Source organism: Camelina sativa, chromosome 9 (assembly GCF_000633955.1).
Source record: "Camelina sativa cultivar DH55 chromosome 9, Cs, whole genome shotgun sequence".
Lineage (NCBI taxonomy): Eukaryota > Viridiplantae > Streptophyta > Magnoliopsida > Brassicales > Brassicaceae > Camelina > Camelina sativa.
Window position 1 is genome coordinate 17,224,750 of NC_025693.1, and position 25,002 is coordinate 17,249,751.

At 34.2% G+C, this 25,002-nt stretch overlaps 3 protein-coding genes and 1 long non-coding RNA gene across 4 annotated transcripts; 2 read left to right on the plus strand and 2 right to left on the minus strand.

Moving 5' to 3' along the window:
- LOC104711202 lies at positions 15,233-16,656 on the minus strand. The gene is made up of 6 exons (XR_755220.2): positions 16,442-16,656; positions 16,226-16,362; positions 16,089-16,131; positions 15,878-15,980; positions 15,687-15,780; positions 15,233-15,528 (listed from the first exon to the last, which is right to left on the minus strand). It is a non-coding gene; the product is annotated as an uncharacterized LOC104711202 (long non-coding RNA).
- On the plus strand, positions 19,055-20,283 carry LOC104711203 (peroxisomal membrane protein 11B-like). Its single transcript, XM_010427882.2, has 2 exons — positions 19,055-19,443; positions 19,694-20,283. The coding sequence occupies exons 1-2, from the start codon at positions 19,256-19,258 to the stop codon at positions 20,190-20,192; spliced, it is 687 nt and encodes a 228-aa protein (XP_010426184.1). The 5' UTR covers positions 19,055-19,255; the 3' UTR covers positions 20,193-20,283.
- Positions 20,541-21,624, plus strand: LOC104711204 (probable aquaporin TIP5-1). Its single transcript, XM_010427883.2, has 3 exons — positions 20,541-20,722; positions 20,817-21,067; positions 21,157-21,624. Exons 1-3 carry the CDS (start codon positions 20,584-20,586, stop codon positions 21,535-21,537), a joined length of 771 nt encoding a protein of 256 aa, XP_010426185.1. The 5' UTR covers positions 20,541-20,583; the 3' UTR covers positions 21,538-21,624.
- On the minus strand, positions 21,651-24,818 carry LOC104711205 (NO-associated protein 1, chloroplastic/mitochondrial-like). The gene is made up of 13 exons (XM_010427884.2): positions 24,379-24,818; positions 24,091-24,276; positions 23,921-24,007; positions 23,762-23,841; positions 23,583-23,664; positions 23,445-23,465; positions 23,161-23,206; positions 22,858-22,976; positions 22,653-22,766; positions 22,467-22,568; positions 22,288-22,377; positions 22,081-22,190; positions 21,651-21,998 (listed from the first exon to the last, which is right to left on the minus strand). Exons 1-13 carry the CDS (start codon positions 24,769-24,771, stop codon positions 21,749-21,751), a joined length of 1,680 nt encoding a protein of 559 aa, XP_010426186.1. The 5' UTR covers positions 24,772-24,818; the 3' UTR covers positions 21,651-21,748.

The window sequence follows — 25,002 nt, forward strand, 5'->3', positions numbered from 1 at the left end:
TGTTCTTTGTCCTTCTGTTGAAAACCGAACCTGCCGCGTCCTCTACCTCTGGAAGAACGACCTCCTCGTCCCCTTCCTCTGTATCCTCAAAACGGGTTTGTATTGACAAACATAAGTTTGCCCTGATCATCATCATGGTCTGCTTCCTCTTCTCCAATCCTTTCTTCATAGGCTTTTAGGCGTCCTACTATGTTCTCGAAACTTGTCTTGTTTAAGTCGAGCACTTGCTCAAGAGAAGCCACTATGTGGATGAACTTCTTTCGAGGAAGACTCGACATAAACTTCTTAACAAGCACGGGTTCTGCTAGCTCCTTGCCTAAAGCTGCAGATTTTGTTGAAATTGCAGAAAGTTTTTCAACAATTTGTCGATCTTCTCATCTCTCATCTTTAGACGATCAAACTCTGCCATCAGTGTTTGTAGTCTCGCCTCTTTCACCATATCAGCTCCTACGTGTCTTGACCGTATAGCTTCCCACTTCTCCTTTGTTGTTTCCTGAGCACCAATCTGGAGGGTAAGAGAGTCGGGAATAGATTGAACAATCAAAGCAATAGCTAAGTCGTTTTTAGTCTCATCAATGTTTCCCTTCTCAATAACTTCCCAAGATTTGTGAACTCTGAGACAAATCTTCATCTTCATAGCCCATACTGTGTAATTGCTTGAGTTCAGCATAGGGCACTTAATAGACGAAGATCCTCCTCCTTCAGATGAACCGAGGTTGTCATCTTTTCTTGTTACCAAAGTCTTATCTTCTCCACCTTCTGTCAACGATTTCACATCTTCTCCCGCCATTGTTTCTTGTTATTGCTCTGATACCACGTGTAGAATCAAGAACAGAACACAAGTGCTATAATAAGAATTACTCTCTTATTAATCTTAAGGAAAATAGCTCAAAACCTTAAGCTCAAAACTCATAAGTTGTGCTACAAACTAGCACCTCCTTATATAGAAGAAAACCAAAAACAAAACCCTATAGGATTAGTACAACCAAATATATATTTTAGATTCTCCCAAAACATATTAATCCTTATCTCATGTATATTTAGATTCTCCTAAATATACTTTGGCTTTATCCTCAAGTTATTGCAAGCTTACAACAAATTATATAAGTATATATATTTCCAACAATTAAAATACACATACTTTACCGGATTTGAATTTGAATAGTACCACGAAACAATGTTATAAAATATAGGCTACGTGTAATATGGTCATATGTATTTCTTATAGAACTATCATTTAGTAAATTAGGTAAGTAAGCGATGAACTAAGGAAAAAACTTCAGGTTTTATTTTCTTGTGAATAATAAAATGTAAAGGGCAGCCTCTAGAATTATGATATGGTTCGTCATCGCCGAACATGGCAGTGTTTTCCTCCTTGGTTATCGCCGATAAGCAAGTTCTATTACTATATTCAAAAACTAGTGTTGAAGTTTTCAATTGAAGCGAACACAAGCAACAGTGCGCATATATATATACTTTATTGTACGGAATGTTTTTATGTGCACGTATAAGATTTAAACCCAAAAAAAAAGCAAAGCAAACTGATATAAGTTGACAATAAAAGAAAAAAGGAGCTTCAACTGTTTCAGCGTTTCTAAAATTGTACATTTTCTCCAAAGTTCTTTGCAGATAATTATAATTAGAACAAACACAACTCTACAAGGTGAAAAATATATATATGAAATTTGATTATCAAAAATAGATATGATTTATAAGGGGAGTTTTTGTAGACGCCAATTTTGGTGATGGTAAATATTTTTCCCTAGAACAAAAAAAGCTAACACTTGAGAATTATAGCGCCAACCAAATAGATAGTGGAAAAGATTTATACGTAACTCCTCCGGTCCTGTATTAACTATCTGTGATAACAACGTAAACATTGACATGTATAATCATACAAAGACTTAATACAGTATTTTATTTTTCTACAATCGTATATCTACGTTGACCTTAGAGGCTAATTATGCACTATCCACGTTGAGAAATATTTTATGAATATAATAGTATGAATTATATTGATGACAAAATGTAGAATTATAGCGGTTTACTAATAATTTTAGAACAGTTTTCAAATTCAGATTTATAAGTCTTCGTCAATAGTGATAAGTTTTCTTTGTGATCAGAATGTACGTTGTATCACATTTTAACATTGAAAACATCAGTTAAAAACTTAAATCTTAGTTTAGGGCACAAACTGTTGAATGCTATCGAATAAAATACCATACTACAACTAAATTTTATAAATTTTCAACATAATAAACTCATGCATAGCTTAATGGTTGAAAGATTCGTAATAAACTACGAGAACTAGGATTTTAATTTTCTTACTACGATTTCCATCAAGATTGTCCATTGATAGGCGAAGACTAAGTGATAGGAGAGGCAGACATAAAAAAAAGCCGAGCAAACCTAACTTGAAGAGATTGAGAACCTTTGATATATAGATCATAGAAAAGAAGAGAAACTTATAAAGATGTCAAAAATAGTTTCCCCTTATATGTCATACTACTTTCTTTATAAGTTAATTTTAGAATATTGGATATGGTGGGATGTGATCATCTGATGATGTAACGAGAGCTCCCAAACGCAATCCATCCAACACTCGTGGGCATGGCCGCCCACATGGCACGCCGTTCTTTCAACTCTGACGACTCTCTGAAACTTTCTCAAAATCTGGACTCACACACCCAAAAGGACATTTTCGTCAAACACATACGAATTCACAGCTTGGCCCACCCACCTCACCTCAGAAGTTTTAGAAAACATGAGAAGGGTACTTACGTAACTCGTAGGTCAATATGGAGAGGCAATGGCATATTCGCATATACCCAAAGAATGATACTTAACGTGCAGTGGATATTCTATCAACATGTCAGGGCCCATATCAGGCCCCATTTGGTGCCACGTCTTTTGTACGGAACCTCCCGACGTGGTAATAATAGTTGCGTTGTGGATCTTTGTTGTTTCTCACCCTCTCATGATGACTCGACCAAATATGTCTTCAATTGATTCTAGCCTTGGGTTCGAACCGACGTGCTGTTATTTCCATTATTTTAATTCGTTTTAGACATTTAGTTGTCATACACTCGACACGAGTTTCTACTTCTAGATTTTAAATAACAAATCTTAGTTAGGTCATATTTGTCTTGGGGGGGTCTAGCTAATTACAACAATGTCAGCAGAATTAAATGCGATAGAAAGAGAAACTATAATATATATGAGAGGTTTTTTTACCTAATGAAAGCAAAACTTTGTACTCAATTATCAGANTTTTTTTTTTTTTTTTTTTTTTTTAATTTAAACAATTTTAATGACTACTGATGACTGAAAGATATGAAAGATATGCAAATTTTGATGTCGACAGAAAAAAATATGATAGTTTTGGCTTTTACATTCTTGGTTATTCAGAATCTTGACATCCACATATATATGGCTGTGTGGCTTTATTAGTCTCATTACAATATTAATTAGTCTATCTGAAAATTTCTTGACCACATGAAAACTATTTCTTCCATTTCCAAATGTTCAGTAAGAAACAAAAAATAGAATAATCGATATACATCACTAACTTCTACGTGTGGATTGTGACCTAGACAAATAAATGACTGTATAAAGAAGTCCAGCTCGTAAGGATTTCGAATTTTATATGTCTAGGGCTGGTATTTGATATGGAAAAAAATCAAAAATGATGTGACGAAGTATTACTTTACATTTTTTTCTAACCGTAGAGTTTGCGGTTTCTATTGGCTTTTTAGAATTAGCGTTTACTATTACCATTTATAAATTTATTTATATTTTACAGTATTCTGATTATATGAACCGATAGAAAAGAAAAAAAAAATCAGCCACAGATTAACGATAAAGGTACTTCTACATAGAAACAAAATTTTGATTTGCGACGGATTTAGAAAGATGGTCTAGCCGTCTAGATAATTTGGTCCACTTTGTTAGCAATTCAGAATCAAATGGGAAATCTTTTTCATGGCCGTATAACAAAAACATTTAGAGGACTCCATGCGAACATGTTTTACAAATATCTTTTTACTAGGTAATAATCCGCACTATGTGCGAGACAAATCAATTTAAAGAAAATTATTAGAAGTAAAATTATTATTCTAGAATCAATATATGTTTGTGTCAAATATAATATGTAACTAAAATTTTTTATTTATTTATTTAAAGCTACGTTTTTCGTGTAAAAAATATGTTTCACCCGTGAAATATTTGAATGTGTAAGAGGTTTTATGGTAGAGAAAATATTGATAAAATGTTACTATTTGTTGTAACATGTCTTTTGCGTGGTTTAAAAATCAAATTCATATCTTCTTATATTTTATTTTGTAGTCATAACAATTTTACATGTTTCTTATGTAACATAACAACATATACTAAATTACTGAAACTTTTCTTAAAATAAGTAGTGTTTATTTTTTTTTTCTCCCAGACACAAGAATCGAGGACCCCAACCACCAACTCTTCTCCTCCGACGCCGGTAAAGGAAATCCTTGCCGGCGTCAGGAATCAACCCGAATCTATTCTCCTTGTACTCGATCTCGTAATCTAGTTTCCCTTGTTGTCTTTTCTAATCTTTTTTTCCCCTTTTATTTCTTCTTAATCCTCCCCACCGACATGCACCCAAAAGCCGATCTACAATCCAAAGAGGTCAGATGCCAGTCGGAGTTCTCCAACTCCCTACCGCTACTAACCTCTTTCTCGGAGATGCCATATGATACCCTATTGTTGGTCAGATCTGGTTCCTTGACCCACCAAGAGGAGCTTTCAAACCAGGTGATTTCGATGGCAGGAGCAGATCCCAGCCCATCGGATGCGCCTTGCCTGGCGGAAGAGTCGATGGCGTACGACGACTTCCTCTTTTTGGTATCGGTTTCCAGTACCGGAGAATCCAAGCTCCCAGGGTTCCCTTCAAGAGCCTCAGACCCCGTTTCAACCGTCCAACCACTTTCCCTCCATCCACCGGAGATGTTCGAGCCCCTGCACCAGACATCTGCTCAGACCGGCCGCCGCGTGAACCCTTCTCTCCCCCCGACTGCGAAACTAGGTTTTCAGTTGTTGGGCCCAACTTTCCTCGGCCCACTAAGGTTTTTGAGCCCGTTACAAAAAGATGTTTTATTCGATCCTTCACTGCTTTTATCCAGGTTTGAGCGGAATTCAAATCCCTTCCACCCTAGTCAATTTGTGTGTAGATTTACGGTACCTTTTGTTCGAAGACTGCATTTGGGAAGTAAACCACCAGTATTGCTAGCTTGGTTAGGGAATGTCGTAGGAAACCTGCTTTTAGATCGAATTAGTGTTTCAGCTCTTGAAGTTAAAATCATGAATGAACTCGGCATTATGATCCAGACCATATGGCGCTGTGATTACCGATGTATCTTCAGGTCCTTATCTTCATCATCCCGTTTGCTTATAGAGATCTGTAAACTGCATTTTATCAACTTACTGAAGTATCCTCCTAAGAACCTGAAGCCAAGTGGCATTATGACCCCATCTCCATGGAGTGGGTGTTACCACTCAAGCTATCAGGCTTCTTCACCGAAGCATCTAAATCTCAGAACCATCACCACCAACCGGGTTACAACCCACCGAATCCCTGCCAAGGCAATGCTTATGCCTCTGCCCCTCTCTTCGGAGAGCTCTTTGGCTTTGATTCACCCATCAACGTCACCAAGTCGTTTGACCGTGACTACTTTGTCAGCTATTGGATTCTTCGATGCTGATCAGCCTTGCAACCATGATCTCTCATGTCTCAGCTTGCTTCTTAGCGACTGTCTCACAGCTCTCTTGGACTATTGCTTGATGCTCCTTATCTTTCTGTTTATGACTTTGGGGAAAGTCTATCTTTGTAATTTTAATCATTTGAACTCTGAAATTCCTTTTCCTTCTCCTTGTACTGTTTCTATTTGAATGAATGGAAATCTATCTTTGTCCAAAAAAAAAAAAAAAAAAAAAANAATTACTTGGTGGTTTAATTAATTTTATTATATGTTAGTAACAATCAGATTCTAAAATAAATTTATGAAGATAATATAATTTTTTGATTTAATATTTTTGATTAGGCTATTTAAGTCTTTTGAGTTAGTCCGTTTGTTAATATTTTCTATAAATGACGGATTATTACCAAAAACCCATCATGAAAAAATTAATGAAATTCCAAAATTAACATACTAGTGTAAGAATACATTTTACCCGTGAATATGTGAACGTGGTAAAGAATATAATTATAAAATGTTACAATTTATGGCAATATAGATTTTGTGTGTTTTAAAAAATCAAATTTATATTTATTGTTTATCGAGTAACTATAACAATTTTTTCTAATAATCACTCATTTTAAATATATTATGATTATTTTTTGGTAGTAAGTTTATTTATAATGATAAGGGTTACTGTCTCATTCCTTTTTAATAGCACATAGATGAATATACAATTAGAACGTATATTCCTATTTGTTATCAATATTTCCATTTTTAAATGAATATAAATGTTGATATTAATTAGTTTACATACTTAGATATATATAAATAATCACACATCATGACATCCTCTAATTTGTTGTCATTTTTATATTTATTTATGAGTTGGAGATAATTCAGGGTAATATTTTTTTTTTATAATCAATTATAATAACTATTGAAAGCTTGTTATTTAAATTATTATGGTAATAATATTAACATAAAAATAACATTTCACTTTTATATGATTATGTTAATAAGTTATATGTTTTTTATTTTTATTAACTTTATATTAATTGATATGTTTTATACCTTTTTTAGAATATTTTACTTATATTGATTTTAAGAAATAAATATCTATATTGATTTTAAAAAGTCAATATAACTTTGACTTGTAGTATATTTGTAAGTAAATTTTAGTGAAATTTTAATTTAAAAAAATATGTAATTATTTAATTAGTTTTAATATGTGATATTTAAATTTGTGTGAGAAATGATGACATTTCTAATTATTATTCAGTTAATTGTTTTAAAAATATATATAATGGCATGTTAATGTAATAATGTATAAAATTTAATGGTATTTTGCTAAAAAGTGCACCGAGCTCTCTGGCGGCGACACATCAACTTTTTCAAGAGTGTGCTTCTCTATTAATATATAGGGGATATCTTTCAAAGTATATTGTTACGCCTTCGGCCTTTCGGCAAATGACTCATGTCTATGCATGGACGTCTGAAAGTGGAACTCATATAAATGTACATATATTGATACGAACCAAAAAATTTATATATACTAGAAAGTAGCCCACGCGATGCGTGGGTTATGTATGCATTATTAATTTGAAATAAAGAATCAAGTTTCTATTCAATTGTATATGAAATGTACATGTAATTGTTAATATATGTCTTAAAAATCAATTTTTATAATATTACGGTTTAACTATAATATCTTAATATATAATTTTTATATGATGCTTCATAAAAGAGTCATTTTAAGATAGAAAAAATTAAAAAGTTAAATTACACAGAATTAGAATTGTTGAAAATATTTCGACACTATGTTACTATAATAATAGGACCATTGTTTTAATTACCGCAAAATCAATTTAATTTTCTATTTTCGTTAAGTAATTAAGATAAATTATAATTATTTGCATTTTTGTTTTTTTTTTGAAAAAAAACTGATAAGTAGTCTAAAAAGAAAATTGTAAGACCTTACTATATAATTACTTTGATAGATAATTTAATGTTGTTCTATATATTAATTTTACTTTCATCATCTAAAAGTAATACTTAACAACAAATAATTTTAAAAGAAATACCCTCTCTTGTAATCCATTTTCAATAATATCCTTATATATATACAAAATAACTAAATTATAAACCCTAAACTTCAAATACTAAACATACTAAACATTATCTCTCCATCACTCTTGAATGAACTTGCCTCAACTTTTTTTTTTGTGAATGATTTCGTAAATAAAACATTTGACTTTTATAAATTTTATACTATGGAGTATTGATGTACCATTTTTTCTATTGATTGCTTTTTTTACGACTCACCTCTGTATAATTAACTTTTATTTTGCTCGGTCCAAATGTTTGAAGTGCCTTTGATATGCCTCCATCTTCATGGATAGTGATTCTCCACAATCCAGCCTGGCCAATATTGTAATATGAAACAAAATCTCTTTCATCCAACAAAATGAAAATGTTGCCACAAATCATAATCCGACCTTCTTTCCATTATCATTGAAAATTTTAAACAGTACATTAGTTTTAAAATTATGTGGAACTGTATTAAATTGTTATATTAGACAATACTTCCTCTGTTCATGATTAATCCATATTTTAGGATTTTCAAACATATTAAGAAAACATATTAGAAACTGACTTTAGTCGCATTATTTTTTTCGATTAACAAATTTCAACCAATAATATTCAGTTTTTTTTTTTGAAGTTTACAATTTGTCATTAATTACTTATTAAAAATATATAGAAAACCTAAAATTTGTTTTTTTTGTGCAACATTTTTTTTTCTCTAGAAAATGGATTAATTAATAAGGAATGGATGAAGTATATTTTAGTGAGAAAAACATATTGTTTAATAGGAAATTATTTTACGAAATGTACTTTGTCAATGCATCTATGTAACCATTCTACCAAAAATAAAATGAGTCTATGTAACTATAAAAGTTGGAAAAGACTTGGCCATGTTTTTCACTCTTCTTCGCATTTGTGAAACACAGAACACATGAAGTATATCTTGATTATGGAGAAAAAGAGTAAATATATTTTGATTAATTATAAGGACTCTTTGCTATACATCAAACCTCTGTTTGATCATCGAGGATTGGAGGAGTACCATCATATCAAGAAACTTGACGATCTGTTATCCTCTTGCAGCGATGATGATACGTTAGAACAGCTCTAGAATTTGAGAGTAAATTTGAGTCCAAGTATTTAAGTAATTGTCTACCTATGGCTATATATACGTACACTATTTGAATGTTAGATAGATGTTATTCTTAGGTTCAAAATAATTTATTGACAGTTACAAATTTGGGAATTATGAAATTTGGTGTCATAACTTTTGTAAGATAAATATTTGGAACGGAAATCTTTTCCTTAGATTAAATACAGTTCAATGCATGGTTATTGAAATTATAAAAATGCATCACTCTTTAATACATGGTGAAAGAAATTTATAACCCACTACATGATATTAAATATAAAGTTTCAATATATTTTCCATATAAGAAATAATCAAACTTAATGATTTAGTTAATACTATTTTAAATATGTCACTTACAATTGTGTAATGAAATTAAATAGATAGAAAATCAAGAAAAGTCAGCATATATCAAAATCTTCTTTTATATATATATATATATATATATATATATATATATGATTTTGAACATGACAACAATTCTGAAATGCTCTTGACAGATCGATTTTATGTTGATATGTGCATTGATATCAAAGGAAAAGCTATTATTGTGTAATTTATACATTATAATGTAATTTATCATAATTTAATAGGATTTTAGTGGAACTAACTAACTTTATTGCCTACTCAATTAACAAAAGAAAACATTATATGATTTTAAAATGCGTAATAATTAAGGTTTATAAAATTACATAAAGGCATAATCATAATCATGTATTTAAACTATTTCATTTCTCATCCAAGATATGGTTTTTATTATGATATTTTCTTTTATTATAAAATAGTGTGTATTTTTTTCACTTAAAAGGATGAAAGAAAAATTAAATAGAATGTAAGAAAATGTTAAAAAAGATGTATCAAATATCAGTTAATATATTAGTAAGTGTTATAGAATATTAGATTTTGTATCAAATATATCATATGAGATTTTATTATAAAACAATCTGATTTTGTTTAACAAAAGAATTTAAGATATAAAAGTGGATTTAAAAATATATGTCAATTGTACCAAGTGGATAAGAGAAGTATGATTATTTGGAATTGAAAATGATAAAAATTTATTGAAGAAAAAAATAGAAATAAAAGATAACTGATGCCACTAAAAGAGAATGCAAAATGTTGCAATGTGAGTAAGAGTTAGGAAAAACCTTCTCATGTTATATAAGATATATATATATATATATATATATATATATATATATATTCATTCTTTTGTATAAAATTTACCTTCTATACTTTATTTTATATTAGAACGAGTGCAAGCCCTCTGTTTATAATATGAACATTAACTAATGTGGATATCTACGTACCACTAAGAATCTAAGATTAAGGACCACAGCTTCTGATTTTCAGTATTTGATCGTGGTTTTAGACCACTACATTTGATTAGTGATTTGTTTAGTAATAGCATAAAATGTATAAGACTAACTTAGTGTTTTCTACATATGCATGGACCACATTCTTAACATTCAATAACAATTAAATGCACACATAACCGAGTAACTGATAATGATAGGTTGGGTTATATAGTCAATCGAATTAAGTAATCGGATCCCACTAGAAGCTGCATAATTATTATACACATGACGTAAGAATTTTTCTCGATTGGGAAAACTTGTAATTATTTTGTAAATCACTTCTATTGTTCTTTAACACTTAAAACTTGCTTAAGTCTCTAAAGCCAATAGAAACTTCAGACACTTCTTTTTTTGTCAAACCGGAAGCCACAAACTCTAATGGTTCGTGTTGATTGTGGGTTCATTAGTCTTTTTAAAATTTCATGACCACATGAAAACTATTTCTTCCATTTTAAGATATTCAGTAACAAACAAAATAGAATAATCGATGTACATCACCAAACTTCTACATGGATTGTGACCAAGACAAATGACTGTATATATATAAAGAAGATCCAGCTCGTAATGAATTCAATTATTATATTTCCAAGGCTGATATATGACATGAAAAAATCAGAACAAAAAGAAAAGAAACTGATGTGGCAAAATATTACGTTTTTCTTAACAGTAGAATATATCACTACAAGAAAACATGGATTTACCGACTGCAAAAACTGTAACTATACAGTCGCTAACTATTTAGTCACGACTGCTTGGCGACTGACATACGTAGTCGCTAAACAGTGCGTCGCTAAAAAAATCAGTCGCTAAACGGTCGCTATGGAGCTACTAATTGGCGACTGATAATTGGGGTCGCTCTTCCCTCGCCAAACAGTCGCTAAAATTGCAACTGAATTGCAACGCTTTAGCGACTGATATGGTTACTCATTTGCGACTGTTTGAGTACTGTTTTGATTACGTTTTGGTGACTGTTTTGCAACTGTTTAATTATCATGTTTTTTAAAAAATTATGGTAAAAATGCATTATTTGATTTTGTAATACCACAAACAAATTAAGAAAACAGGTACTAAAACATAACAAACATGAAATTAAACAACGACATAAGTACCATGTTTTTACAAAAGTTGCAAAAGTTCCAAAAAACATCCAAATATCCAAGATTGTTGCAAATATTACATGAGGGAACCTAACTTTGAAAATCAGCAGGGTTTGGGTCATTGGTTTGAGACTCAAGGAAGGCGACATAGTTCGGGTTGGTCTTGAGGAAGCTCACCAAGCGTGAGATCTCTGCTTGTTGCTCAGATGCAACCCGCAAAGCCTCAGCTGCAACCCGTGAAGCCTCTGCGTCACGCTCTGCTTGTAGAGCTGCTTGTTCCTCTATCTTGCGGTTAGCGTCTTCAAGCTGTTGTTGCAGGGTTGTGAAAGTAGAAGAGCTTCCAGGGTACTTCCGCTTCCCGTTGATGTAACTTCCTAGGCTTCCAACTCCAAAGTATGTTCCTCTATCATTTATGTAAGTAGACTCCATACACAAAACAGAGAGAAAAAGTTATTATAATTACTTAACAATGAAAAACTTAATAGCTTATTAGAAAGAAGCAAATTACCTGAAGAAAGAGCTCATCATCCTCCTCGTGAGATAGCTCTGATCGACGTGAAGTACCATCTGAAGACTCATCATTATCCTGAGCAGCCAACTTAGCTTCCCTTCTTTTCTTATATGCCTCATGAACTGCTTGCGCTTTCTTATCCACAAAAGTACCATCTTTTTTAGTATGAGTCCTGAGAAAAACTTCAGGAATAGTTGGCGGCCTTCCCAATTCTACTTCCTGGAATGTTAGACAATGAAAAGGTTAGGAACCATTTGATGTCAAGTAATTAAACAATGAAAAGGTTATGATGTAACTCACCATCTCTTGTTCGATTTGTAAGTAAGACTTCGGCCCTGATACATGTTTGTGAGGGCCAAGACCATTACGGTCAGACATTCGAGCTGCTGAAGTGGTTGCACTCTTTGCCATGGCTTCTTCGGTGTCCCAATAGTCACACATTTCTTTCCAAAGAGTTCTCTCAATCCACCTCGGTTTCACTTCCTCTCGCTGAGCTGCTGCCTTGGAAACCATGTCTTTCATACGGTTTTGACAAATGCTATAGAACTTTGCTTGAACCACACCGGTTAGAGAGGGATCCCAGGTGTGTGTTTTCTACAAAAGAAGACTAGTGTTAGTGATAAAAAAAACCAAGAAAAAAACTATAAATACAGAAATCAAATTGAAAGGAGTAGAAGTTTACCGCGAATTCCAAGAAGTAACCTTCTCTTCTTGCATTCGGAACACAACCCCAACTGTAAAATGGACCATCAAACTTGTTTGTAAACACTTTTGTAATCTGTCGGGTAAGTGATGACTTGTCTTTACCAAACCTTCAAACACAAACAAATCAGTAGTCAAATTCTAATCAAATACAAACAAATCGATCAATCCAAGTAAAATTCTAATCACAAACAAACACAAACAATCCAAAATTCTAATAATTCTAATCACAAAAAATCCAAAATACAAAATTCTAATCCAAACTCTAGTCACAAACAAACAAACACAATCAAATTCTAATCCAAACAAACAAACACAATCAAATTCTAATCCAAAATACAAAATTCTAATCCAAATTCTTACCAAGTGGTTCCACGCTCTAATGAGGGAGAGAGGACAGTGGTATACTTCTCACGGCCTGGTTGGACAAGCATGTCATGTAAAGAAGCGAGTACATCAGCTGGGAGATTTGATTCCCTTGCACCATCATCCTCCGAATTAGCTTCTTCCTCATGTGAGTTTTGTGCCTGAGAACTGTGAAGCGATGCATAAGCTGCTCGAGGTTGACCAGGTTGAGAAGAGGGTGGTCGATGAGACTGTCGAGGTAGAGGAGACTCTCGTGGTAGATTCGCGACTTGAGGAGACTGTCGACGATGATTCGTGACTGACGGTTGAGGAGACTCTCCAAGTTGACTCGAGAATTCTGGTGGATTCGTCGCGGAGGCCAGAGGTTGAGGGTTTAGATTTCGCCTGGTTGGATCTATGCCGGAAGGGGATGTTCCGGGAAAGGTCCTCGAGTGGTGGAACAGATTTGTTGGAGGTGGATAGTCTCGGTAAGAAGGTGTAGGTCTCACTGGAGGCTGAAGGTTTGGGAGAGGAGTTCCCTGAGAATCAGTCTCTGGAACTCGATGGTTCGCCGGCGTGAAGGTATACTGGGGAGGAAGATTGGCGGGGCTGTGATTCGCTGTTTGTGAGGTTCCAGAGGTTCGATTAGAGGGGTTTCTTCTTCCTCCGCCTCTTTTCTTTTGTCCAGCCATCAAGGGTTTACGGTTTCGTCGAGTGAGAGGAATTTAGATCTAGGGTTTTGAGGTTTCGCCGTTTTGTCTCGAAGAAAAAGAAGAAGAAGAAATGAGAAAATAAATGAGAAAAGATTAGGGTTTGTTCGGGGAAGAAAACGAAATTAATGGGTTTTCGTGTTTTGTTACGGCCCAAATTTTGTTAAGGTCCAAATTTATTAAAGCAGTCGCTAAATAGTAGCTCTTTAGTTGCAATCTTTTAGCGACTGTTAAACTGGTCTCCAAATTAGTCGCAAATTGGCGACTACACTACGACAATATGCATCAGTCTCCAATTAGCGTCTACTAGGCGACTGATTTATTTTATTAGCCATTCAGTAGCTAAACAATCGCAATTCAGTCGTTAAATTTAGCGACTGTGTTTTTAGTCGCAAATTGCAGTAACCAATTCCATGTTTTCTTGTAGTGTATATAATACCGAAGTTAGAACGGTATTTAGTATTTGCAAGCGATACTTAAAAAATGACGATGACAAAAGTTTAGCAAAATTTTAACTGACCCCTTAATTGGTGACTTATGCTCTTCCTAGGTCTGCCATTGTGTGCATGTAGAATTTGACTAACTTCTACGTGTGGAATGTGACCAAGACAAAATGACTGTATGAAGAAGTCCAGCTCGTAAGCGATTCAATTTTATATTTCTAGGGCTGATATTTGATATGAAAAAATCAACAAAAACAAAAAAAAATGATGTGACAAAAATATTACATTTTCTAACGGCAGAATATAATTCATACCGAATTAGTATTTGCAAGCTGTACTTAACTTTGTAGAGCCAAACAAAGCTAGCTAGGAAAAAATGGGAAAAAAAAAAATTGACTATGACGATGAGTCGATGACTACAAAAGTTTAGCATTATAAAAATACTAGTATTTGGCCCGTGCATACGCACGGTTTTTAAACTGCTGAAATCATATAATATATTCTTAATTATGTGCTACTAAATATATTTTTTGATAGAAATGTGACATAGCTTTAAAGCAAAATTATTTAGTTAAACTTTAATCAGTTTTTGTTTTTGTTACTACGCATGGTTACTGTTGGCTTTTATTAAAACTTTACTAATATTATTATTACTATGAACTTAGATCAAAGTCTATAAAATTAAATTACAGCCAAATATATGTATGTAAAAATCTAGTACGGGTCAAAAACAATATATGTATGTATTCCCAAATTCAACAAAGTTGGTGGCCTCTTGTATATCTCGCCCGGTGTAAAAGGTGAATGCTTATTCGAATTTCTTGGTTAAGTCTCTTGTAATTTCTAAATAACACATGCTTCTTCCAAGATTTGATCAGTTTCTTTTAATGTTTTTTTGCTTGGAATCCTGTCAAGATCGTAGGCACAAAGCAATTGAACAAACGTTTATTAGTTCTGGTGAAAAACAAATGCCTCATTGTAACTGGACTATTAAGGAAACTTGGAAGTAATTGTATGTCTACTATACCAAAAAAGCATAGAGCATGAAAACTAATGTAAACACCTCTGAAAGTTCTCTTTTGTGGATTAAGAATTAATCTACAGAGACATGGATATATCAATATGATGCAAGTCAAAGATAAAGTGAAATGAAATCTGTTTAAATTTATTCGTAAAAACAAACCTTGTTAAATTAGGCATGCTTTTTTACTCTTGAATTTGCTACAACCTAGATTGGTTAATGAGAACTTAACTTCTGCAAAGGAGAGTTTATTAGAAAATCCGAACAAAAAAGAAAAACTTAAAGGAATGAGTTTTTATGTTATACCACAAACACTTATAAATTACAACAATCAACTTGAAGAATTTCTTTGGCTTTATAAATGAAAGCTAAGACTCTAGTTGGTTTCAATGTCATTCGTTTACTCCACTCTGCAAAAACTTTCCCGCAAAAAAAAAACAAAGCGTATCAAAAGTAGAGAAACAAATTGTTCATCAATCAATTAAGTGGTTCTAAATTAGAAACGGGACAAATTTTTCTGTCAGGCTATTTGACAAATAGTTAGTAGACAGAAACTCAAAGCAAAAAAAATACAAACCTCGTAGCATAACACATTTCCGGTAGCCTTCACAGCAACTATATGTGTAAATTTAGTGAAGACTTTTGTTGCAGAACAGGACAGGGATACTCTCCTATAATGATAGCAACACAGATTTGTTTCAGGCTCATCTCAAGGATAAAAAATCACAACAAATCATATTAGTAGGTAAAGCAAGAAAAAGAAGGAACCTTCAGAGTACATGTGAAAGATGAGAGGAATCAAATCTTTCCTTTCAGTGGTGCTCTTGTAACTGAATTTTTACCAAATTTCCTGATGTAAAGCACATTCCTTCTGCAAATTCAAAAATCCAATTCCCAAAATCAGAATGTGGTAAAGAAAAAGTACGCTTTAATACCTAAGTAAAAAAGTTCAGTAGAAGTAGATAAATATACTACTCACGTTATCTTGAAAACACTCTCCTGGCTTGTACACAAACGTAAGCCTGAATCAGAAGAATAGATTAATATAAGGGACTGAAGCCAAAATTGCAAACAAAATCATATGAGTGGTTATTATCAAAAACAGTTAGTACATACTTGGATTTCTTTGATCACGGCCTAGCCCCTTTCGTTATAGTTGGACTATGTAGATCCAGACTTTTGAATTTCACCGTTTAGAATCGGAAGCAAATAGAGGCTTTTAAAGCTCTGATATTCCATTCTTGTTTTCAAAGCTGAAACAATAATAGAAATCATAATTAATATGCATTGAAGAAAAAAGTAATAGATATGAACAAAAGCTAAAGAATTTACCTCCAAAGATAATTGTTGTTTTCAAAGGGATTTAGCTTTCTGAAGTTGAAAGAGGTTTTCGTGTTTGATCTGGTGGTGCATTGGTAATTGAAATTAGAAGAGGTTTTTTTTTTTTTTTTTGGTAACAAAATAGAAGAGGTTTTGAGATGCGTATTTTGTGTTTAGAGAAAGTTGAAGAACATTTATATAGAAGATGAGAATTGTTGTAAGTTGTAACTACCATGAACGTGGATCTGTTAGTGGAGTTGTGCTTCCGTCGAGAAGATGAAAAGGTGAACACACGTGTTCTGATGCTTAGGGTTATTCATTGGTATGTTTGTGGGCTTCATATATTGTGCATAAGCCCAAAACTCACTTAGAGGTTCACAAAAAATTGGGCTTATGACCTTGTACTTGAGCTTAATATACATATACAACAAATTAAAACTCTATTTAATAGTCCAGATATTTGCTATAAAAGATTCCTATTTTTTTACACGATTTAGGTTACAGTTTTCTTAACAAAATCTGATGTGGCTTTATTCTATTGTTATTTTTTTTTTTTCTCACAGAATTATTTATCCACGATCGGTGGAGTTTTTTTTTAGGAATTTTGTTTTATTTTTTTGACAAATTAAATTGAAAAGAATCTGATGTGGCACAATCTTATTGGACATGTGACTTGTGCTTTATAGGATAAAGGATACTTATCTTTGCAATTTATTCAAAAAATATGCATGTAGATTTTGACATTTTCTAAAACCGGGTTCTTTCAACATTAGAATTTTTTTCTATGCATCGTAATAATTGTACAAATAATTTCGAATTGCAAGAAAATATTTTTTAAAATAAGAATAAGAAGACTTCAAATGTTATTTTATAAAAATTATTGGTAAATATTGTTGGTCACGGTAGGATGTGTAGAACATACAAGAAAAAAAAAATAAGTGGCATCAAATATATATATTTTGTGAAAAATCATGATGTTTTTTTGGTTGTTTTATCATATGGGCCAAGATGTGAACTGCTAAATGTTGGAAGAGTCTCTCCATTTCCAAAATACAGATACAACCGAAGAAAAATTAAAGGATAAGGTATAAGGAGTATATACAGTCTTGGTTTTATATGAACAAAATCGACTATTGAGAAAACGAAACAACCATTAGAAATATTTATTTTATCCATCTTCAATTATTTTGCCTAACTTGATGTGTCCTTTTAAGTGACATATCAATGAACGATGTATATATAGCCTCTTGTTGTTTTATAAAGACTGATCGATTTTGATTTATCCGATCTCTATCGACACTTTTTTTTGTTTGTTTAAAAATGCCAAAAGTTTGGGTATCTAGGAGGATGAGCGTCGGACGTGTATGTGGTGATGTATTTCATCGTCGAAAATCGATGGATCTCTGCCCAGTACAATTATAAAGAATTAAAGTTTTAATACCAAAGATTTTTTCAATACAAAAGCACATATATAGTATTTATGTTTGTGTAATCACTGATTGAAATCTAAATTATTATGTTCATACTATAAGAAAACATATAGTATAGTTTTTATGTTTGCAAATATAGCTTACACTATAAATATTATTGTTTAAGTAAATATAATAATTTAGCAAATACAATATGAAACGCTAACTAGTAATAGGAGTAGAACAATTAAACCGTTATTTGAAACTTGGACTTTGTTAAACCGTAGTCAGCCCAAATTTATCTACCAAGAAAATTAGATGACAAATTTGGCGATTATTTATTTCTTGTTTATGCATGCGCTCATCAAGCTTAAGAGATAGGCACATTTATTTGTGGTAATCATGCACGACCCCATGTTTCAAAATTGTCATGATTCATGTCTAATCTGTCATGCTCCTCCGACTTGTTGGATGTTATGTATGTGATGTTGCACTTCGTCTAGATATCTAGGTACGTCCAATATCTAGCCTAGTCCCTACCTTGACCTTTTTTCTTTGATTTAAATGAGCTACACTTTAGTACTTTTCATTTGAATCTTATGTAAAAAGTAACTAAAATATTTTTTCGATTATGCTTTAACCTTTCATAGTCTTCGACTCTTCATAGAATTCAGATTGGTTAAAGCTTTAACCTCCCACTTCTTGAACCTATCAACTTATACGTTATATTTGGTGTTTCTGAATGTAGATGTGCGTGGTGCATATTATCGTATCCACAACATTAGATAATCATAATCCGATACTGTAATGAAGTAACCCTCGATGCCAAATTGCCTGTGAAAATGGACATTAGAAAACTAGGTGGTTCATGTAAATCATTTAGCGTATAAGATTGTTATTAATTAGCTCTTCTTATATGGTATCACTTTTGTGCATATAACATTTTTCTGTTCACACAATGAAATAATTTCTCAAAGTACAAGGATTCTGGCTTCCAATTTGGAGCTAAAGGCCCAAGCTCCAACCTAAAATCAAGCCCATTTGTATAAACAATTACACTTCTGTGCACACATTATCCAACTGACAAATAAATTGTAAAATAGAGAATTATCTTCAGTCTCGTTTTACGAAACCCAAAATATAATTAAAAAAAATTATTTGTGAATATTTCTTCCACACATATCAAAGAGAAATATTTTTATTTATCCCAAACCTTTGATATCAAAACATGAGACAACAAGCGCAAGTATTAGCAACCACAAAGCAATCATCTCAAACTCAAACCTCTCAAAACAAACAAAAGACAAAACCTCGATTATTTCGAGTACAAACGTCACTTGTGGTTTATATCTTCTTCATCATCTCCATAACTTCTCTCTCTCCCTCCTCTTCTCCTTCCTTTTGCCACCGTTAGGCGATGGCGTCGGACACGTTGGACAAGCTGGTTGTGTTCTTGGCCAAAAGAGACGGAATAGACAAGCTTGTTAAGACATTCCAATATGTGGCAAAGCTCGCGTGCTGGCACGTTGAAGCCACACGACCCGAAGCTGCCGATAGGTTCAAGAAGTGGGAGGTGGCTTCCGGTCTCAGCCGCAAAGCCTTCAGGTCCCACATCTTTCTAATATCTATCACTTTATCTACACAGTGGCATCATCGTAAATATAGTCTCATAGATGAATTGAAATGAAATGTTTGCTTTATTTCACTTCTTGATTAATATCTTATCTCATCTACCAAATTTGAATAGAGTGACTAATGCTAATACACTTTATATTAAATGACAACAAGTAAAAAGTGAATATATTTACAATAACAACCGTTGTTAATTTATGGTCGGGGGATTATGGAAAAACAGGACAGGGAGATCTCTCACGGGGTTTAATGCGCTGAGACGAAACCCTGGGGCAACCCCGGTGATCCGTCTCTTGGCGGTCCTAGCCAATTCAGGAGAAATGGTTTACTTCTTCTTCGATCATTTTCTTTGGTTATCAAGAATTGGATCATTAGACGCCAAGCTCGCCAAGAAAATGAGTTTTATCTCCGCTTTTGGCGAATCTTTCGGCTATACTTTCTTCATCATCATTGATTGCATCTTCATAAGGCAGAGACTCGACTCCTTGAAAAAACTCCGGTATCCGTCCGATGAAACAAAAGATGAAATCAACGCCAAAATTAGCGAAATCCGTGGCGATATAGTGATGAGGTTGATGGGAATATCAGCCAACATTGCAGATTTGATTATCGCATTGGCGGAAATTCAACCGAACCCGTTTTGTAACCACACGGTTACACTTGGTATAAGCGGTTTAGTTTCGGCTTGGGCTGGTTGGTATAGGAATTGGCCCACCTCGTGAGATGTATACTCAAATGTATGTTGTTGTTTTGGAATGAACATAGCAAACGTGTATAACTTTCTTGAAATATATGAATACTTCTATTTTTACATTGTGTTATGTGTCAAATATATCAAACAAAAACTAAGGTTATACACGTTTGATATTTTTGATTTGTAACACTTGTGATTTATTCACGTAAGGGCATCTCTGAAAATTATGAATCGTGATAACTGTAAATAATAACTTCCCACTCTCTCACTCTGATTGAGGAGACGGTTAACTAAAATGTTTTCTAAAAACTCATTTTTATCAAAAGTCGTTACCTTCTCGTAATATTTATAGTTTTTACTTACGTTCATTCAACAACAAAAACAGAGAAAAGAAAGAACAAAAAACTTGAACGTAACTGATGAGAAGAATGATTCCAACATCGTTTTCAAGTAAGTTTCAAGGAGTAATAAGTATGAATGCGTTGAGATGTTACGTGTCGGAGTTTATCTCCACCTTCTTCTTCGTCCTCGCTGCCGTTGGTTCCGTCATGGCTTCAAGTAATTTTTAGTCTGTTTTCTAAATATGTTTGATCCTTCTTTTTTTTTGTAATGAAAAGAAATTGTTAATTGTGTTTTTATTCTTATAAATCAGGGAAGTTGATGGCGGGTGATGTGTCGGGTCCGTTTGGTGTATTAATACCGGCGATTGCGAATGCGTTTGCGTTGTCTTCGTCTGTTTACATCTCTTGGAACGTCTCTGGTGGCCATGTGAATCCAGCGGTTACGTTTGGGATGGCGGTTGCTGGTCGGATTAGTGTTCCAACCGCTTTGTTCTATTGGACTTCTCAGATGATTGCCTCTGTTATGGCTTGTCTTGTCCTTAAAGTAACTGTCGTCGAACAGGTAACTAAATATTTAGATTGCTTTTTTTGTCTGCAGTGTGATCTTTGTTTTGTTTGGTTTTTCTGATTTGTGTTTGGATTTATTATCAGCACGTACCGATCTATAAGATTGCCGGAGAAATGACGGGATTTGGAGCATCGATTCTTGAAGGTGTTTTAGCGTTCGTCCTGGTCTATACCGTGTTCACGGCTAACGATCCGAGACGTGGTTTACCTTTAGCCGTGGGACCAATATTCATTGGGTTTGTTGCGGGAGCCAATGTTCTAGCCGCTGGTCCCTTCTCTGGAGGGTCCATGAACCCGGCATGTGCCTTTGGGTCAGCGATGATTTACGGAAGCTTTAAGAACCAAGCTGTGTATTGGGTTGGGCCTCTGCTTGGAGGAGCCACAGCCGCGTTAGTGTATGACAACGTGGTGGTTCCAGCAGAAGATGATCGTGGCTCATCTACTGGAGATGCCATTGATGTGTAATGACTTGTTTTTTACTGTTTTATATGTTGTTGTAGAGCTTTTCTAGTTTTCAGTTTCTGAAATGTTGTTCACTTGATGTTTAATTTATTGAATACTACTTTAGTAAAGTTTCATTACAAACAATTTTCTATTTTACCATTATGTTACATACTGTATGTATTAACTCTGGTTTGAGAAAACTTAGCCGATACTTTTGCATCTAAACAAAAATTTAGAAGTGCCATTTGGGTCTTACTTCTTCTTCCTCATCGGTTAAATCACGGTACTGATACCATTCAGCACCTGTAGCACCAATTGGTAATGTTGGTCGGAGAAATACTTCAACTGGTTTTGGCACACTGACACAAATACGTATCTGATGCTCTGCTTCGTTGAGATCTCTCGGTTCTGTTCCACGTGTTTTGCGAATTGGTTCAATTGAAATCCATCCTAACCCAGAAATTGCAACATCACTAGCCGGTCTGATCAAGAAGTGTGTCAACGTTAGATGATGAGCATTCGTTTTATCAACGATAGATAAGGAATAAAATATGAATACATCACCTTTTTGCATCAATGATTTCGATTTGGAGTAAACGATGAGATTGTAATCCTTTCCACTCTTGAATCTGATCTTTCCCTGATGGAGGTGTCAGAAGCACACCCAGTTCTTTCTGCACAATAAATGGGTACCAAGTAAATGGTAATTAGAAGATTGAATTTATCTTCATGTTAGCTACAAAGTTGTTACTGATGGTGAAAGAAACTTGCCTGGTAAAAGTCCGTAGCTGTTTTGGTTGGTACTACATGAATATCAAGAGCCTTTGGACCATAGAATGTGATACATGTTTCCGGTAGAACCTGCAATATGTCAAATATGTAATGGTATCAAAGAATCCTGATACCCACTGTGAAACATAATTCAGCATTCATTCTGGTTCTAATGTTACCTTCAAGATGTCGATCCTGACGAGACCTCCCCAGAAAAATGTATAGCCATTTAAGCTCTCACCCTTGGGACTACTTGACAGTGAAGTTGGCAAAGTTGAAATCTGTAAGGAACAAAAGAATAGTACAATCATCATACTATGTTACGGTAAAATAATCTTTACCTGGCTATAATATAGAAAACTTACATCGAAAGACTGGCCTCTGAGTCGATTTTGAGGAGCAAGGGCTGGTAAATCATCTGAATGAACAACAGCTGCTTGTCTATGGTGTAGGTGCACACCCGGTGTATCATACAACTTCTATGGTAATAAGGTATTCTTTTAGCAGATGTCTACTGGTGGCAAAATTTCAGAAATTTCTAGAAACAATGGTGGAGGTTTAAGTTTATACCTCTCCACCGAGGAAGGCGTTGATCTGAATCGGACCCAAGGTGGTTCCAGGGACAGCAGATTGAATTGGTTTGTACTTTTGCGCCGCTGCTGCAACAGGGTCCCTTTCGGCCATTGTTTCTGTATAATGAAGTACATATACAACCATTCAAACTCGATTTATAGATGCAACCTAAACTGTAAAGAAAGTAGCCCTACTAGAATAAATCAGCACGTAGGCGTAGACAAAACGAAAGGAAGTATTCCAGCAGACACAAACTGTAAAGACAAGTGACATAAACAAAAGAGTAAACAAATGACTTACTCAGCAAAGCATTGATGAATGCTGACTTCCCTACGTTCGCTGCACCCTGTGAAAGCATGGACAAATGATGAATGAATATTTGTCAGACAGTCAAACAAGTTGCTATAAAATGCACAGCCTCTATCTCCTGTATGAATTGGTGTTTCCTATAGAGCAGGGTAGTGTAGACTTAGTAGTTCTACTGGTCATAAAAGAAAATCAGTATTGCATCTCTCATTTAAGATGCGTCTAGCTAAATCAATAACTATCCCCAGTCAGCTAAAATCTTTGTAGAAAGCACATACCAGAATGTAGACATCTCGTCCCTGAAATAAAAACAAAGATGGAGAGGTTAGGTTGCAGAAGATAAATCAAAAGAAGGTTATACTATCCGATAGTTAACCATAAAGGAAACAAGATGTACGCCAATTCATGGTATATACCTTTTTCTCCTTCTGGATTTCTGATGCAACTCCGCTAACTCCATCCAGAGATTTTGAACTTGTGAGATGGACACTCAAGACACTGTTAAAGTTACATCCATCCATATCAGTCACTAACTCCAGAAACATTAAGTCACTGTTATGATAACAAACCTAATAGATAAGTACTTGATACCTACTTAAGCTTTTTCCTCGTGGTCATTTCTACAACCCAATCCCCAATACAGTTCATATCTGTTCCTTTCGGAAGAAGATCAATCTAACAGTACAAAACACAGTTCTTTATCAGAGAAAAGTTGAAAAGGATTGAAGAAGTAACCAGGCTGTAAAAACCTTACCTTAGTTATAACTAGTATAATCGGATTAGCTCCAACTAAGTCACGAACACGAGCTAAAAAGCTTCCATTAAAATCCACAATGTCAACCTGTGACACCACAAAATGCATCAAACCATTACATCATTTTAATGAATTCTTGGGAGTTGCATGCTAACTAACAAACTACTCACCAATTTGACAATCAAAGCTTTCTCATGGCGCAAATGAGAAAGCTTCTCCCTAAGTTCATCAGCTGAAACAAACTGTTTCCCACCAGGGTATCCTCCGTTACCACCAACTGCTGTAATCATATGTCCATGAGACAAAAGCTGACACCTTCCACATATTATAGTTCTTAACTGATGATGCTTCTTCTTCTACAAGAATAACAACAAAAAATTCAAAAAAAAAACTCACTTCAATTGCAATCAATCAACTAAACTAACTAAAATTGAGATTCCAAAAGCTCGAATTCATACCAAATCGTAAGTGATCAGATCAACAAATCCAGGAGAATCAACTTCGGAAGTCTGTAACGGAGCTCCGCAGCCGTAACAACACGAGACCGAAGTATCAACAACTTTTCGCACAACTTCTTCCTTTATCTTCTTCTTCTTCTCTTTTTTAATCTCTCTCTTCACCACTTTCTTAGCTTCATGAGCTCTTTGGTTCTCCAAGAACCTCTCTCCAGGAGTCGGAGCAGCCGCAGCGAATCCATCTCGTTCTGAGAGCGAAACCGGAGATTCAGAACTAGCGATGGATTTACACACAATTGAACTCGCTTGCTTCCGGTAAATCACGGAGAAATTTGGTTCACGTCTGGTGAGACGACGAGGAAGAGACGGAAACGTTGAGAGTGTCCGTAGCGCCATTGCTGAGATTTCTCCCCCACCAGCTCTGTGAAGAAGATAGAACCCACGAGAGTTAATGGAGAACCGAACCGAACCAAACCAAATCAAAATGGGTTTATTGTTAAACCTCTATTTCGATCGAGAGGGAACCTTCTAGATAAGTTAAAAGGTTAGGGTAGGGTTTAGAAATTCACTTTCCCGCTCTTTTGCTACCAAATCCGAAAAAACCCAATTGTTTAAAATGAGAAAATT

Bases quoted from the DNA above. Each gene is read 5' to 3' on its own strand.
- LOC104711203 (XM_010427882.2), top strand. From the start codon at position 19,256: ATGGCGTCGGACACGTTGGACAAGCTGGTTGTGTTCTTGGCCAAAAGA. The intron at 19,444-19,693 runs GTCCCACATCTT...ATGGAAAAACAG, and splicing joins CTCAGCCGCAAAGCCTTCAG to GACAGGGAGATCTCTCACGG.
- LOC104711204 (XM_010427883.2), top strand. From the start codon at position 20,584: ATGAGAAGAATGATTCCAACATCGTTTTCAAGTAAGTTTCAAGGAGTA. The intron at 20,723-20,816 runs GTAATTTTTAGT...CTTATAAATCAG, and splicing joins TGGTTCCGTCATGGCTTCAA to GGAAGTTGATGGCGGGTGAT. The intron at 21,068-21,156 runs GTAACTAAATAT...ATTTATTATCAG, and splicing joins AAGTAACTGTCGTCGAACAG to CACGTACCGATCTATAAGAT.
- LOC104711205 (XM_010427884.2), bottom strand. From the start codon at position 24,771: ATGGCGCTACGGACACTCTCAACGTTTCCGTCTCTTCCTCGTCGTCTC. The intron at 22,378-22,466 runs GTAACATTAGAA...GACATATTGCAG, and splicing joins TCAGGATCGACATCTTGAAG to GTTCTACCGGAAACATGTAT. The intron at 22,191-22,287 runs GCAAGTTTCTTT...TTTATTGTGCAG, and splicing joins CAGCTACGGACTTTTACCAG to AAAGAACTGGGTGTGCTTCT.